The 13,089-nt window shown below is 33.5% G+C and overlaps 3 protein-coding genes across 3 annotated transcripts; 2 read left to right on the forward strand and 1 right to left on the reverse strand.

The window, feature by feature from the left end:
* Positions 1-483: 483 nt before the first annotated feature.
* LOC119189102 (TBC1 domain family member 16-like) lies at positions 484-3,396 on the forward strand. Its single transcript, XM_037437924.1, has 4 exons — positions 484-701; positions 884-1,383; positions 2,153-2,297; positions 3,176-3,396. Exons 2-4 carry the CDS (start codon positions 917-919, stop codon positions 3,284-3,286), a joined length of 723 nt encoding a protein of 240 aa, XP_037293821.1. The 5' UTR covers positions 484-701; positions 884-916; the 3' UTR covers positions 3,287-3,396.
* A 5,544-nt stretch (positions 3,397-8,940) lies between these two features.
* Positions 8,941-10,453, forward strand: LOC115443671 (zinc-type alcohol dehydrogenase-like protein SERP1785). The gene is given in 2 exon segments (XM_030169161.2): positions 8,941-9,456; positions 9,458-10,453. Coding segments are annotated over 2 exon segments (1,119 nt in total). The 5' UTR covers positions 8,941-9,211; the 3' UTR covers positions 10,332-10,453.
* Positions 10,317-12,654, reverse strand: LOC119189086 (nudC domain-containing protein 3-like). Its single transcript, XM_037437868.1, has 5 exons — positions 12,399-12,654; positions 11,918-12,315; positions 11,581-11,766; positions 11,375-11,490; positions 10,317-10,691 (listed from the first exon to the last, which is right to left on the reverse strand). The coding sequence occupies exons 1-5, from the start codon at positions 12,509-12,511 to the stop codon at positions 10,512-10,514; spliced, it is 993 nt and encodes a 330-aa protein (XP_037293765.1). The 5' UTR covers positions 12,512-12,654; the 3' UTR covers positions 10,317-10,511.
* Between the last annotated feature and the right edge of the window lie 435 nt (positions 12,655-13,089).

Below are 13,089 nucleotides of genomic sequence, written 5' to 3' on the forward strand. Positions count from 1 at the left end.
TTTATGCATTAATATGTAAAATGAATTTATTGATTTCATCAATTCAGTCAGCTATTTATTCATTCCATAACAAGAATACGTTTCATATTCACGTGATTTGTAAATCTAATTGAGAGGAGAGCACTTATGCCTGTTTTTACTATGACGCAATTACAATTGCTTATAAACTAGGTTTTCATAGTAACGCCATATTAGAAATATAGAGGTCACCCGGGTTAATTAATTCTTTAAGGGATTTATTGAATACCAAAGCCATTGTGCTAATGGGTACCCATATTAAGAACCTTTTCCACCTGTAATAACATTAATTGGACGTTCTTGGCATATATATTTTTTTAATATTTTTACTAAGTTTCCGGATTTCGTTTTATAATGGTGGAAGATGAAATCCTTAAACTTGTACTTACTACTTAAATAACTAAATTCTTTATATCATAATTAAAACCATTTGTTATAAATTTCATCAAAAATATATGTCCATGTAATTAATTTGATTAATTACAGGTTCTCAGTAGACCTTAGCCAGATGCGTTCCCTTCGGCTATTCTTCAACGATGATAATTGCACGTGTGGGCAACTCGTAGTGGCGTCTAGAGAGTCGCAATATAAAATACTTCACTTTCACCACGGTGGGTTAGACCATCTGGCCCAAGTGTTGCACAGATGGCACTCATTGCTGCATAACATTAAACTTACTCCAGGTGTGTAACGCAGGCGTTGTCAGGCCTTATTCTGCTTCATACGTTTTGTTCATTAAGAATCTGGTTTAACCGTTTTTGAAGATTTCGCGAAGTTTTCAGTCTGAACATAGGAACAGAATAAGGCCAGTTTCAGTTCTTTTAGGTGCGGTGACTGAGAGTACAAATATAGTCCATCCTTGCAGGTTCTGAGGCCCAACTTGCCGTATCGTCATTTCATGGTGTGCCGTCCTGAAGTACAGAAATCTGAGCAACACCCCGAAGAAGGAAAACTTCCGAAAATCACTCCAGAACTATTTTATGGCAAAGTCATGAACGGAAAAGGTGTAATAGAAGACGATTTGTTTCTAAGGAAATGCGTCTTCTTCGGAGGTTTAGACAAAGAGTTGAGAAGAGAAGTTTGGCCATTCCTGTTACATTGCTATCCATACAATTCGACATATGAAGAAAGAGAGATAATACTTCAAATTAGAACACGGGAATACGAAGAGATTACACGAAGGAGGCTTGAAAAGATGACTCCAGAACAACATGCGGCGTTTAGGAAAACAATACAATGCGTGATTGAGAAAGATGTTGTAAGAACAGATCGTGGGAACCCATTTTTCGCTGGAGAAAACAATTACAATGTAGAGATCATGAAGAACATATTGCTGAATTATGCTGTATATAATCCTGTTTTGGGGTAAGCGTCAAAGTTATTTTCTATCTAAGTAATTCTCAAAATATGGTAATTCTATTAACAATAGGTACACAAGTAGAGGCAGCCGCCAGCAACAGGATTTCATTAAGGTTAGCGCAGATCTAGCGGAAAACTATGCGCACAATATGGGATTTAAACTCAGTGATAAAATATTTGACACTGTGCAAGTATAACAAAGTTAAACACGCAAAAACAATAATTAACAACTCTACGCACGAGTCTACCACTAAAAAGTGTGAATCGCGAGCGTGTATATCCGCGTTTTTTTTTTTAAATCATTATACACCTATTTAAGCTGTATCATCATTATCATATCATTGTTAACTTCCACTAACAAAGTAGTAGGTATATACAGCAAACAACAGGTTTCCCAACTCTTTAAATGCTACATTATAGCGACCACGGCAAAAGGTGTAAAATGTGCCATAGTGGCTCACGTATGTAAATGTGTCGAATCCTGGGAGTTGTCGGTAGTAATTATGTTGACTAATGAGGTGTTATCTCTGTCAGTCAATACTCTATCAAGATGCCACTGCACTGCACCGATAGTCAGGTACAGAAGAGTCAATTTGCGTGTATAAAAAAAGAAAAAAATATTCTATAGCATAGTAACTTTATTATCATCCATAATATAGTATTTTTTGTCAGATCTGCGCTGACCCTGTTACATTCATATAAGAGTTTGATTACCATAAATTTTCTAAAAGCAATGTTCCTCACATCTTACTAACGTCCTATTTTCCTTCCTTAGTTACACTCAAGGCATGAGCGATTTATTGGCGCCGGTTTTGTGTGAGATAAAATGCGAAGCGGAGGCATTCTGGTGTTTCGTCGGTCTCATGCAGCGAGCGATATTCGTATGCACACCAACAGATAACGACATGGATAATAACCTTGTAAGTCTCTATTATGAAATGAAACTTGTATTATATTGCGAACTATTTATTTAAAAATACATAATGGTTAACTACTATGTGTAACTTATAACACTGACTGCTTGCCCTGGTCGTTTTGGCGCCCAAAACATCTGTCAACTTAACATTTATGTCACGATCCTAAAACCCCAAATCGCACAGACTATAAATTAAAAAATATTAAAAACAACATAATATATAGCAGTCTCGTCGTAAATTATTAAGTTCCGAATACACTCAACACCATTTCTAGGTACCTATTTACCGCGTCAAATCGATTACGACGTTGCAAATAAGTAAAACTACGACGGTGTAATGCATTGTTGTCTAATTTTCTTTAGTGCATAGTTGTAGAAATCTAGATCCTATGAGATTAAAATAGTATATGTATATGGAACGAAACGAATGATACGCAAGTACATAAGTATTTTTAATTTTTTTTCTCGTTCCCCCTGGCAGTACCAGAGTTTTTATATATATATTTTTTTTTTATGTATTTTATTTATTTTCTTTCCTTATTTATGTATGCTTACTCTCTACACTTATTATTAGGTACATAATTATTTATTACCTTAAGTGCTACTTGCTTACAATATTTTAAAAATGTACTTATGTCCTTTTTCCTTATCTTTTATTATTATGTGTATATTGTCTTTTTTTATTTCCTTCTCTATTACGCTCTCAGTACATAAATATTATGATGGCGTCAAATATGTCTTTAAATTTATAAGTATTTATTTATTACCTCTTCTGAGACATTGTTTGTCCCAGATTCTAGGAATACATTAAACAGCAGAAGTTTCCTTGTTTCCGTTAAATTGAAAATATGTCTCGTAATACGCTTATCCAATTAATTACAGAGTTATTTGCGAGAGCTGATAAGGTTAATGCTGCCACACTTTTACAAACACTTAGAGAAACACGTGGATGCCATGGAACTGCTGTTCTGCCACCGTTGGATATTGTTGTAAGTATCATAATATGCATCGTTTTATTGTCTGTGTTTCGCAGCCCTCGTTTTCATTGTTCGACACCATGAACCATTATTAGTAAGCCTGTCGTGTGTCTGAGACATCTAACCGAGTATGTACGCGTTCTTATAAAGCCGCATGTTTTTAGAGTTCCGTAGTGTGCGTCCATCACCAACTATAGGAAGGACTTACAAGAGTATCGGTAAATCTTTACGGATATTGATTTCCATATCAATATCACAATAAGTACATAAAGGGTACTTCGCGAAGAACACCATTAATTTCAAATATATCACGGAAGCATAACGCGTAGCTACGCTATAAATACTTATGCTAGCAAATAGACTATGGAATCAAAGAATCAATACCTACTTACATTGAATACAATTAGCAAGTACAAATATGTACGTAAATCTTGCAGATCTTGAGTCATAATATTATACTAAGGTACCGTTAATTTCTTATTATGACTTGACTCTCAAAAACTTACATAATAGCTTTTAAATATTTCCGTTACAAACTCGCATAACCGAAACTAAAAAGTAGGCTATAGCACTCAGGAGTAATGTAACTTTCTATTCGTGTTTCTTTTTTATCGGTTTAGTAATTCCAGAGATAAGCCCCTACAAATATTCAAACAAACAAACTCACAAACGTTCCTATTTTTATTGTTATTTAGATAAGCGCTGGTGCTAATAATTATCTACTTATAATCAATATTATTCTGTCCCTTTGTTTCATACGTCTATCACTTTGTGAGTTAAAGGGGGATATTTTGTATCACTGATTAGAAGTTGGTACCATCCACTATGTATGGGTTTTATTGGATCCTATTTCTCATTTATATTTGTTTAATGATTGGGTATATACTTATGTAAACAAACGCAAACAAAACATGATCGCTGCTTTGAAAGTTTACAAAAACAGTTCGTCATAAAACATTACAAAGTTATTTCCAATGACACATTTATTTTCAGCCATGTACATGGACGGTCGGTTGATATTGCGCAAGGCTCGCGGTTTGCTTCACCAGTTTAGGCAGTTGGTTCGCATTCCTTGCACACTGGCGGGTATGTGCCAGCGATGCGGCCCGGGGATTTGGGATTCCACCCACCGTCCCAGCGTCGAATGCACTGGCGCCCACGACTTCTGCGAATACACTGTTCAGTAAATAATTAACGAGTCGTTTTCAATGTAACAAAATCATTTAAGTTTGTAATTTTAATATCGGTACCAAATGTATTTATTGCCATATTTGCATTTACGTGTTTATTATCGTTTATGGAATTATGATCTGACTTATTGAGGCATTTTATATTATACTCGTACATGTTGAATAACCTAATTACAGTGTGATGAAATACTAAGTCGCATCGGACTAAATAATCAACTTTGTATAAAAACGTGACCTGATTTATAAATTTAACATAGTATACAGAAACAATATAATTATTAATTGACGGGATAAATAATCAATTATTGAATGGCTGTTGGTACACAAATCGTACGTATTGTATTTGATATGGTATACTTATAAAGATTGCAATGTATTTATAAACTAATGAAAATAAGGAATCATCATATTATAAATAGGAGACGTGTATCACTACATAATGTCTTTCTGTAATAAAAGTATTAAACGATTAATTTCAAGGCCAAGGAAGTAATTATGAGTGTGTGAATATTGACTATCCCCCTTATTCATAAACGTTTTTTATCTAAGGACGGAGTAAAGCTGTGATAACAAGCCTGTTTCTCAATGCCCAACGGCACTGAGAAATAGACATAGGGCCGTTGTGATTGGTTATTATTGTTGTATTTCAATATTAGCCAATCACAACGGCCCTACGTCTACGCACTGCGAAGACTGCCATGCCGTCAGCACTGAGAAACAGACTTGTTATCACAGCCTTACTCGATCGTTAGATAAAAAACGTCTATGAATAAGGGGGTATGCGTTTGAATGTATAAGATTGTACAAATGTTTAGTACAAATGACATATATATGTACTTATGTTTATGTTGGTATAGACTACAAATGGTCCCATTTTTAATATCCAAAAGCACTGCCTGATTCATTCAAGATATTTACTTATGAAATGAAAAATACGCGAAATGTAGCCAGTGTATTATTGGACATAATAAGACTTAACATCTCATATCTTAGGATGGCGAGCGCAGTGGAATGCCAAACAATATTTGTAATTCAAGGTGTTGGATGGTGTTTCTACTGTTCATGGGCGTCGTATCGCTTACCATCAGGCGGACGGCAAGCTCATCTCGTCATTCAAAGCAATCAAAAAAAATTATATTTCTTAATCATATTTCCAGTATGGGAATGGAAAATTGTAAGTACCTCCACAATTATCTAATTGTAGACTGTTCCTACCGACTTTGACCTTCTTGAAGAGTGAATGAATTTGTGTTGTATGGGCATTATTGTGGGATAGAGCATATCAATGAAGAAACAAAATATGTTCTAATAATATCATTGTTAATGAATGGATTATTTAATATCCGACGTTGAATATTTACAAAATGTTAACTTAACTTTTTGTACAGTACCTAAGTATTTCAATGTATTAAAATCATCAGATACCTATCATGTTATAAGTAATTATGAAAGGATAAAAACGCATAAAGCCATTTACTTGTAGGAATAAGTAATGTAAAAAATAGAATATGCTATAAGTACTATTTAGCATCCAGCACCTAGAAAATGAATATAAAAGCCGAAACTTCGTAGCTTTTTGTGATAGGTATCTTATCTATATATAAAACTAAAAAATCCTCTGAAGCCTATGTTTGTTACGAAAGTATACCAATTGTCATAGACGTAGGCGATTTTAAAGCAATGACGTGACGCCCTGGGGCCTTATTCTCTATCCCGCACGTTATTTTGACAGTGCGTAACACAACGCATCATGTTTAGGACTATAGAAATTTGGCTTACAGAATACCATTCCACGCACATTTCTCGAAGATAACATGACACGGCCGCGTTACGCGTTTACACTATCATACAGAATAAGGGCCCTGAACAGGCTTTTCTTTTGCAACATGACATTAAATGCCAGACCGTTAAATTTTACTATCAATTTGCATTACGTTACAAGTAAATGGTTTAATGTAGATTTACTCTAATAAGTTTGTTGATGTTATAATTTTATTTTACCTTTAATAGAGAAACTACATATATTTATTCTAACTTAATTATAGTTAGGAGATTATAATGTTCCAAATAATTGTTTTAGACTGTTTTGATTCATATACTTAAAGTATTCATTCTTCATGGTGTAGACTGTATTCTCAGACTATATCTATGTGTTCTCATATCATAAAAATATTTTACAAAAAATATAAACCTCGTTCAGATGTCTGTATGAAGTGGAATTAGATGAGTATTTAAAATTGCTATATCGTGTACCTATAGGTGTCTAATAGCGATTGAATGCACTTATTATTTGTATTTTGTAGTTCTTTAGGTAGACGTAAAATAGAAGTCGCTTCGTCCTTTGGATTTGACTGTTGACGGATATTAGCTCCTCTTTGCTCATCCTATTGACGTCCTACGTAATCGCCCTGCCTGCTCATCTTAATTATAATCTTTGTGTTATAAAATGTATTTATTTGAAATAATAAGCTATAGTGATGTTATTTTCGCATATTGTGACTTGTTACGCATATTCTGTGATATATACCGATCGGCTTGTAATATAATGTGTAAATGTTGATACGACGTACGAGAAAATTAGTTATCATATCTTAATAGAAATAAATGTACAAGCATCAATGGAATGTTGTTTATTTTCAGATTTCTTTGCTTTATTTTTACCTTCTGTCATAATTCTTAAGGAAAAAGAAATTACTAGGTACCTACTTTTACTTAGTGCGCCAGTCAATTTTATATGTCGGATAAATAGTCCATTGAAAAGTTACATTTGGGGTTGTGTTTTTTAGAGGACGCAGTTTTATTTTTTTGAAGTGTAGGGGGGGTCAGTGTAAAGCTAAAACCAAGTTTGTGGGGTCGCCACCCTTGTCCCACGGCCGCCATCTTGAAAATATCGTCAGTTTCAGAAGCTCCAGAGTCAGACTTTGATTTTGTGAACAATTGCTTCATCTGTGCCAAAGCGATTCAGGATCCAAGTAATTCGGGTACAAGCCGACAACCGCGGGTTTGTGTTGTACGTAATGAGAGTACAAAAAAAAGTATTATGAACCTTATAAACACACGTTCTGATGACGATGCAATGGACATTGCTTAACATTGAATTTCTTCACATTTTCGCTTATAACTTTTTTATTTATTAGTTCTACGACAAAAAGTTACTGGACCAAAGTTGTAGAGAATTTAATTTGCAACAAAAAATGATTATAATTTTTTTTTGTCAGATAAATAGTTTAAGAGATACATCGTAAAAAACATTTCAACCCCTATTTTCAAGATGGCGGACGTGGGACAAGGGTGGCGACCACACAAACTTGGTTTTAGCTTTACACTGACCCCCCCTACATTTCCCCCCTACATTTGAGAAATAACATAAAACACATTTTTTTTGCACTCGGTGGCCTGTCACTATCTAAAGTCCATTGCTCAAATATAATAAAATAAATAGATCACCTACAAAAGGGTAGCATAGCCATTGAAATAAAAAACAATACCTACGTCAATGAATATCAAGACTCCTTTTGTGGCGCATCAGCAATCTAACTTCAAACTAGCCATAATTTAGCAGCGCTACTATAGATATCTATCTATACTTATTGAATATACTTACGTCTTATTGGTGGTAAAAATATTATGCAACGTATCAATAGGTCAAAGGTGAGTCAACCGTACATTATTGTGATAAAAAAATCCGTAATTTATAGTGATGTTGTAGGTGTCGATAATAACTTAATCGATTTGCCAATATTATATACTTGGTATGTGGAAGTGGCTGAAAAGTTTTGGGTATTAATTATTAGATATAAGTAGGTAAGTTAAAGCAGAAACTGTTAAATTAATTTCGATGAAATTTTACGCACAACACTGTTTATCTTGTAATTGTGGGACTTTTTTAATGCTCTCCTTGGCTGGAGACCCGAGCAAAAACTAGTAATTTATAAAATGCATTTGAGTAGCTATGTAGGTATAAAAGTAGTAGGTAGGTAATTTACACACTGACATAGATAAGTAGGTATATAGGTGATCTTTGAAGTTCAAACATTGGGTATGTATTATGTAATGTAGAATTATTATGTATTGAAATAAAAATATTTTACGAATTTTATCGCGATTTTTTATATTATACTTAGTTAAATCCTTTCTAGTTCCCTCTTTCTTTATAATCTTTTTTCTTGATTGAGAAAATTATAACATAAAAAACCGCGATAAAATCCGTAAAATAGTATTTTTTCAATGTCTAACATTGGCGTAAATATAAAAAATCACTAAATATTATATACATACCTACAGGATATCTGTCTACGAAATTTTAGGACACCATGGACTGTTCGTAGTTTCCGCCAAAATTTAACGGAAATATGAATTCAGAATCAGTTCAGAAATCAGCTGTCGTTAGTAATTTTAATTGTTTATATAATTTTTTCTTTTAACAATATTTTTAACAATTTATGTAAGTAGGTATATAATTTTACCAATTTTTAAACCTACTGAAAGTCGATTACGTCAAATAAATGTGAACTACTATGAAACAGGAAACTCTCGGTTAAAAAATTAAATAATATAAAAAAGGTACCTAAGTTCTATAAAGTTTATTTGTCTCCGTTTTATGCGACGGCCAGCGAGGGTGGGAGGCCCAATTTCCCGCCAATAATCTCGATAGCAAATTTTTTTATTTATTTCCGTATCTATATACAACTTATCAACCTACAAAGAAATTCTGATATTATCTGGGCCGTATTTCTATTTTTATTGCAAGCATGCATGTGTGTTTAAATTACGTATTTATCGCGTTATCGTATTTTGTCATTGGTCTACGTCCAACTGTGCAAGAAATGGCTTCTTTGAATCAAATATTACCGAAAACTATGAAAGGTGTTGGTTTGTATAAATACTTACCAATATCTAATTTCGACAGTCTTATGGATATACAGCTTGAGATACCAAAGATACGAGAAAAAGATGTTTTAGTTGAAGTAAAGGCTACATCGGTTAATCCAATTGATACTAAACAACGGGCCCCCTAAGCCAAATGTAGAAGCAACGCCGAGGATTCTAGGCTGGGACGGATCAGGAGTTGTTGTCGCTAAAGGTGAAAATGCAAAGATTTTCAGTGTGGGTGATGAAGTGTTTTTCACCGGCGATTTAAGAAGAAATGGATCTAATGCACAGTATGTCGCTTTAAATGAAGTCTTAGTGGGCTTAAAACCGAAATCTTTAACATTCGAGAAAGCAGCTGCTATGCCATTAACTTCAGTGACGGCCTATGAAACAATATATGACCGGCTTTTGCTGTCTGAGAAAGATAAAGGTAAAACTCTTTTAATTATTAACAGTGCCGGTGGTGTTGGATCTGTGGCAACTCAAATTGCAAAGAATTTAGGGCTGACTGTAATTGGAACTGCATCACGGCCTAAATCTCAAGCTTTTACTCTGCAACATGGAGCTAGCATTGTCCTCAACCACACAGAGGATTTGGAACCACAGCTAGATAAACTTGGTTATGCAAATGGTGTTGATTTCATCCTAGTAAACTATGATCCATTTCCTTATTGGGATACATTAATGAAAATAATTAAACCCCAAGGCAAGATCTCAATCATTGTTGACAGTAGCGGACCTGTTGATTTAAGGCCTTTGAAGGACAAAAGTGTTACTTTAGTGTCAGAGTCCATGTTAACTAGAATCAAATATGATACGGAAGATTTTTTCCGCCATCATGAGATATTGCAGGAGGTATCAAAAATGCTAGACAATGGTACACTAAAATGTACACTTACAAAAACATTGTCACCGATTAATGCTGCCAATTTGAGGGAAGCCCATAGGCTTATAGAGGAGCAGAAAATGATTGGAAAGCTTGTGTTAAGTGGATTTTGACTTTATTTTAAAAATGTTTTTTTTTTTACACAGAACTGTTATATATTCTAAAGTTTATGCATATTTTTTATATTTGTAAAATGAGTTTATTCATAATATACTAGAATATTTTATAAGAAAAATATGTTGCATTTATTTTTACAAAAGAAAAATATCTTTCCGTTATATCTCTATTATATTTCAATCCTTTTTTCCCAATGTTTGTGATGACAGTTGCAACAATGAAGGATCATACTCTTGTCCTTTAAATGGAGAGCCTGGAGCATTCCATGCCTTCTTCAAAATTTCCATGTTACGTATGTCATCACTTGTAGGTAGACCCTTACTTTTTTGTTCTTGATTCCATTGCAATTCCTTGATCTAAAAATATTTGAAAAATTTTCAATAATGTATTGTAATTAACTTGTAACTATTTTGGGTAAATAGGAGAAAATGGTATTCTTTCAAAAGTATATTCAATAGACATTTGTTTCTTCCTTAGTCTAGTGACAGAGTTTGTGAGCTGGATCTATAGGTCTAGGGTTCAAATCCCAAGTTGGGCAAAATTTTCAAATTATAGCTTCTTGGAATTGGTGTGAAATGGTGTACAATTCCAATTGTTGTGCCAATTTCAATTGTTGTAAACATGATAAGATGCATTATGTGCATGTTCATTTATTTGCATATTATATACAAATGTATTTAGACTTAAAGCTAAAGGTATTCCCTCCCAGACAACCTTATGGTGGAGTACCACTATAAGGTTGACTAGCCATAAATAAAGTAACTGACATTTAATTTAAATATAAGGCATATAAGTAAGCTAATTAATAACATTGAAATACATAAAATACAAATTATAATTACATAATGCATGTTATATAATGCTGTCAAAATAATATGTGGCATAGGGAATCAGGGTCCTAACTTGGACTTGTTTCTCAAATGAAACAGACTTATATCAATCACATATAGATAAAAAGACTGCCACTAGTAAATCTTTATGCACCGTTTAAGAGTTGCAGTGGTGAACTCATATAGGTATGTTTCTAATAATTATTTACCTTTGCAATATGATCTTCAGGTAACTCATCCAAACGTCGAGAACAATCTATTTTTGAAAGATCAATTGGTACCTCAGTATTTAATAATTTATCCCACCATCGTTCCTGTACTTTCTCTGTAAATTGACATTGTGGAAAAATAGTAGATGAAAAAATTATATAGGGAATAATTGAAATAGAAAGTATGTTATTAGTATGATAGCTACCTAAATGAATCAAAACTTTGCCTTCGCTAATACTCCAGAAGCTATCAATAGTTTTGATTTTGAATGGCAATGAATCCTTTATTATAACATCTCCGTTTTTACAAGCAACACAAATATCACCTGGGTTGATAGACACCTTTATATCTTTAGAGCTTTTCACACTTGGAGGCAGTTTTATTGTAACATCTGTAAGTATAAAAATGTATGATGTTATATTAGTATAATCTATTGTAATTAAAAAATAATAAATAAATATTTATACAACACAATATTTAAAAATATAAATGAGAAGGTGAATATTGAAAAAAAAAGAAGGTAATTAAATTTATATAAGTACCAAGTTCTGTGATAGACTGCGACCAACAATAATTATCTCTTTGAGCACCATTATAGGTTTCACTATTCTTTTGTGTTGGTATCACTGGAGGTTTATAGTCCTCAGGAATGGATATAGAAGCTGTTGCTTCTTTTTCTTCCTTTGGATTTTCTGTGACAACTTGTGTTTCATTTTCTTCATTATAATCATCCTCATTATCTGCAATAACTTCCACTTCTTGGGCAACAGTTGAGCACATTATTTCGTCATTTATGTCTGAGGGTTTGCGAGCGCCATTTGGCGCCTTTCGGTTCTTTGGGTCACATGTTTTGAGAACTTTTATGACTAATTCCTCCGCAACTCCCGGCGGAAAGCCCATGTTTTCGTAGGGTCCCTCGGTGACATAGTAGAAGTCGGTCCTATGAAAATTAAGTGTCATGAGATTTAATAATAATTTAAGTATACAAGTATTACAATGTGTATGAAAATCATGCATACATACCGTCTTGCTAAAAAGCTGAATATAGCCGAAAGGAAGCCCAGAATAGATTTTTCATTCACCAATATATTTGTCAATACATCATCATATTTTGTAAAATCGTTTGTATGAGACATTTTTCACTAGGTCGTATAATTATTCCTTTATTTACTTGATTTTCAAAATGTATACATATAAACCTCGGTCTCCACCATATTATGAACATTCAAAATGGTGACAAATGACAGCATTTTTAAAAAAGAAATATTACGCTCTAGAGAACAGTCAATTGAGCCCAATGACAGCGCTCGGCAGTGTTACCAGATGTCAGTTTTGCAATATCCTATAATAAAAAAAAACAAAATAGGGTTAAGAAAATCCACCGTAAAATTAACTGAGCGCGTGATCGAAGAGAAACTCCCGATTTTACAACTAAACCGACAATTTTTTACTAGTAGATCCGTTCTGAATCGGTTCATTAATTATACACAAAGAAAAAAACGATAAAGATGTGTACGCAACACACACAATACACGTACTTTTATATTTCGCTACATTGACTAGTCGCATGAAAGACATGACGTATTTCAACCGATGACAAAAAGAAGGCTATAATTTAGTTATTATTTATTTATGAGTATATTGCAACTGTTCCAACAGGATAGCTTGCTGCATTTGATTTTGTACATTATCGTAGGTAAATAAAATATTAAAA

Source organism: Manduca sexta, chromosome 12 (assembly GCF_014839805.1).
Source record: "Manduca sexta isolate Smith_Timp_Sample1 chromosome 12, JHU_Msex_v1.0, whole genome shotgun sequence".
Taxonomy (NCBI): domain Eukaryota; kingdom Metazoa; phylum Arthropoda; class Insecta; order Lepidoptera; family Sphingidae; genus Manduca; species Manduca sexta.

Coding starts and splice junctions, on each gene's coding strand:
- LOC119189102 (XM_037437924.1), top strand. CDS start 917: ATGGTGTGCCGTCCTGAAGTACAGAAATCTGAGCAACACCCCGAAGAA. Junction 1,384..2,152: donor GTATATAATCCTGTTTTGGG/GTAAGCGTCAAA, acceptor TTCCTTCCTTAG/TTACACTCAAGGCATGAGCG. Junction 2,298..3,175: donor ACGACATGGATAATAACCTT/GTAAGTCTCTAT, acceptor AATTAATTACAG/AGTTATTTGCGAGAGCTGAT.
- LOC119189086 (XM_037437868.1), bottom strand. CDS start 12,511: ATGTCTCATACAAACGATTTTACAAAATATGATGATGTATTGACAAAT. Junction 11,767..11,917: donor GCAGTCTATCACAGAACTTG/GTACTTATATAA, acceptor TTATACTTACAG/ATGTTACAATAAAACTGCCT. Junction 11,491..11,580: donor CAAAGTTTTGATTCATTTAG/GTAGCTATCATA, acceptor GTCAATTTACAG/AGAAAGTACAGGAACGATGG.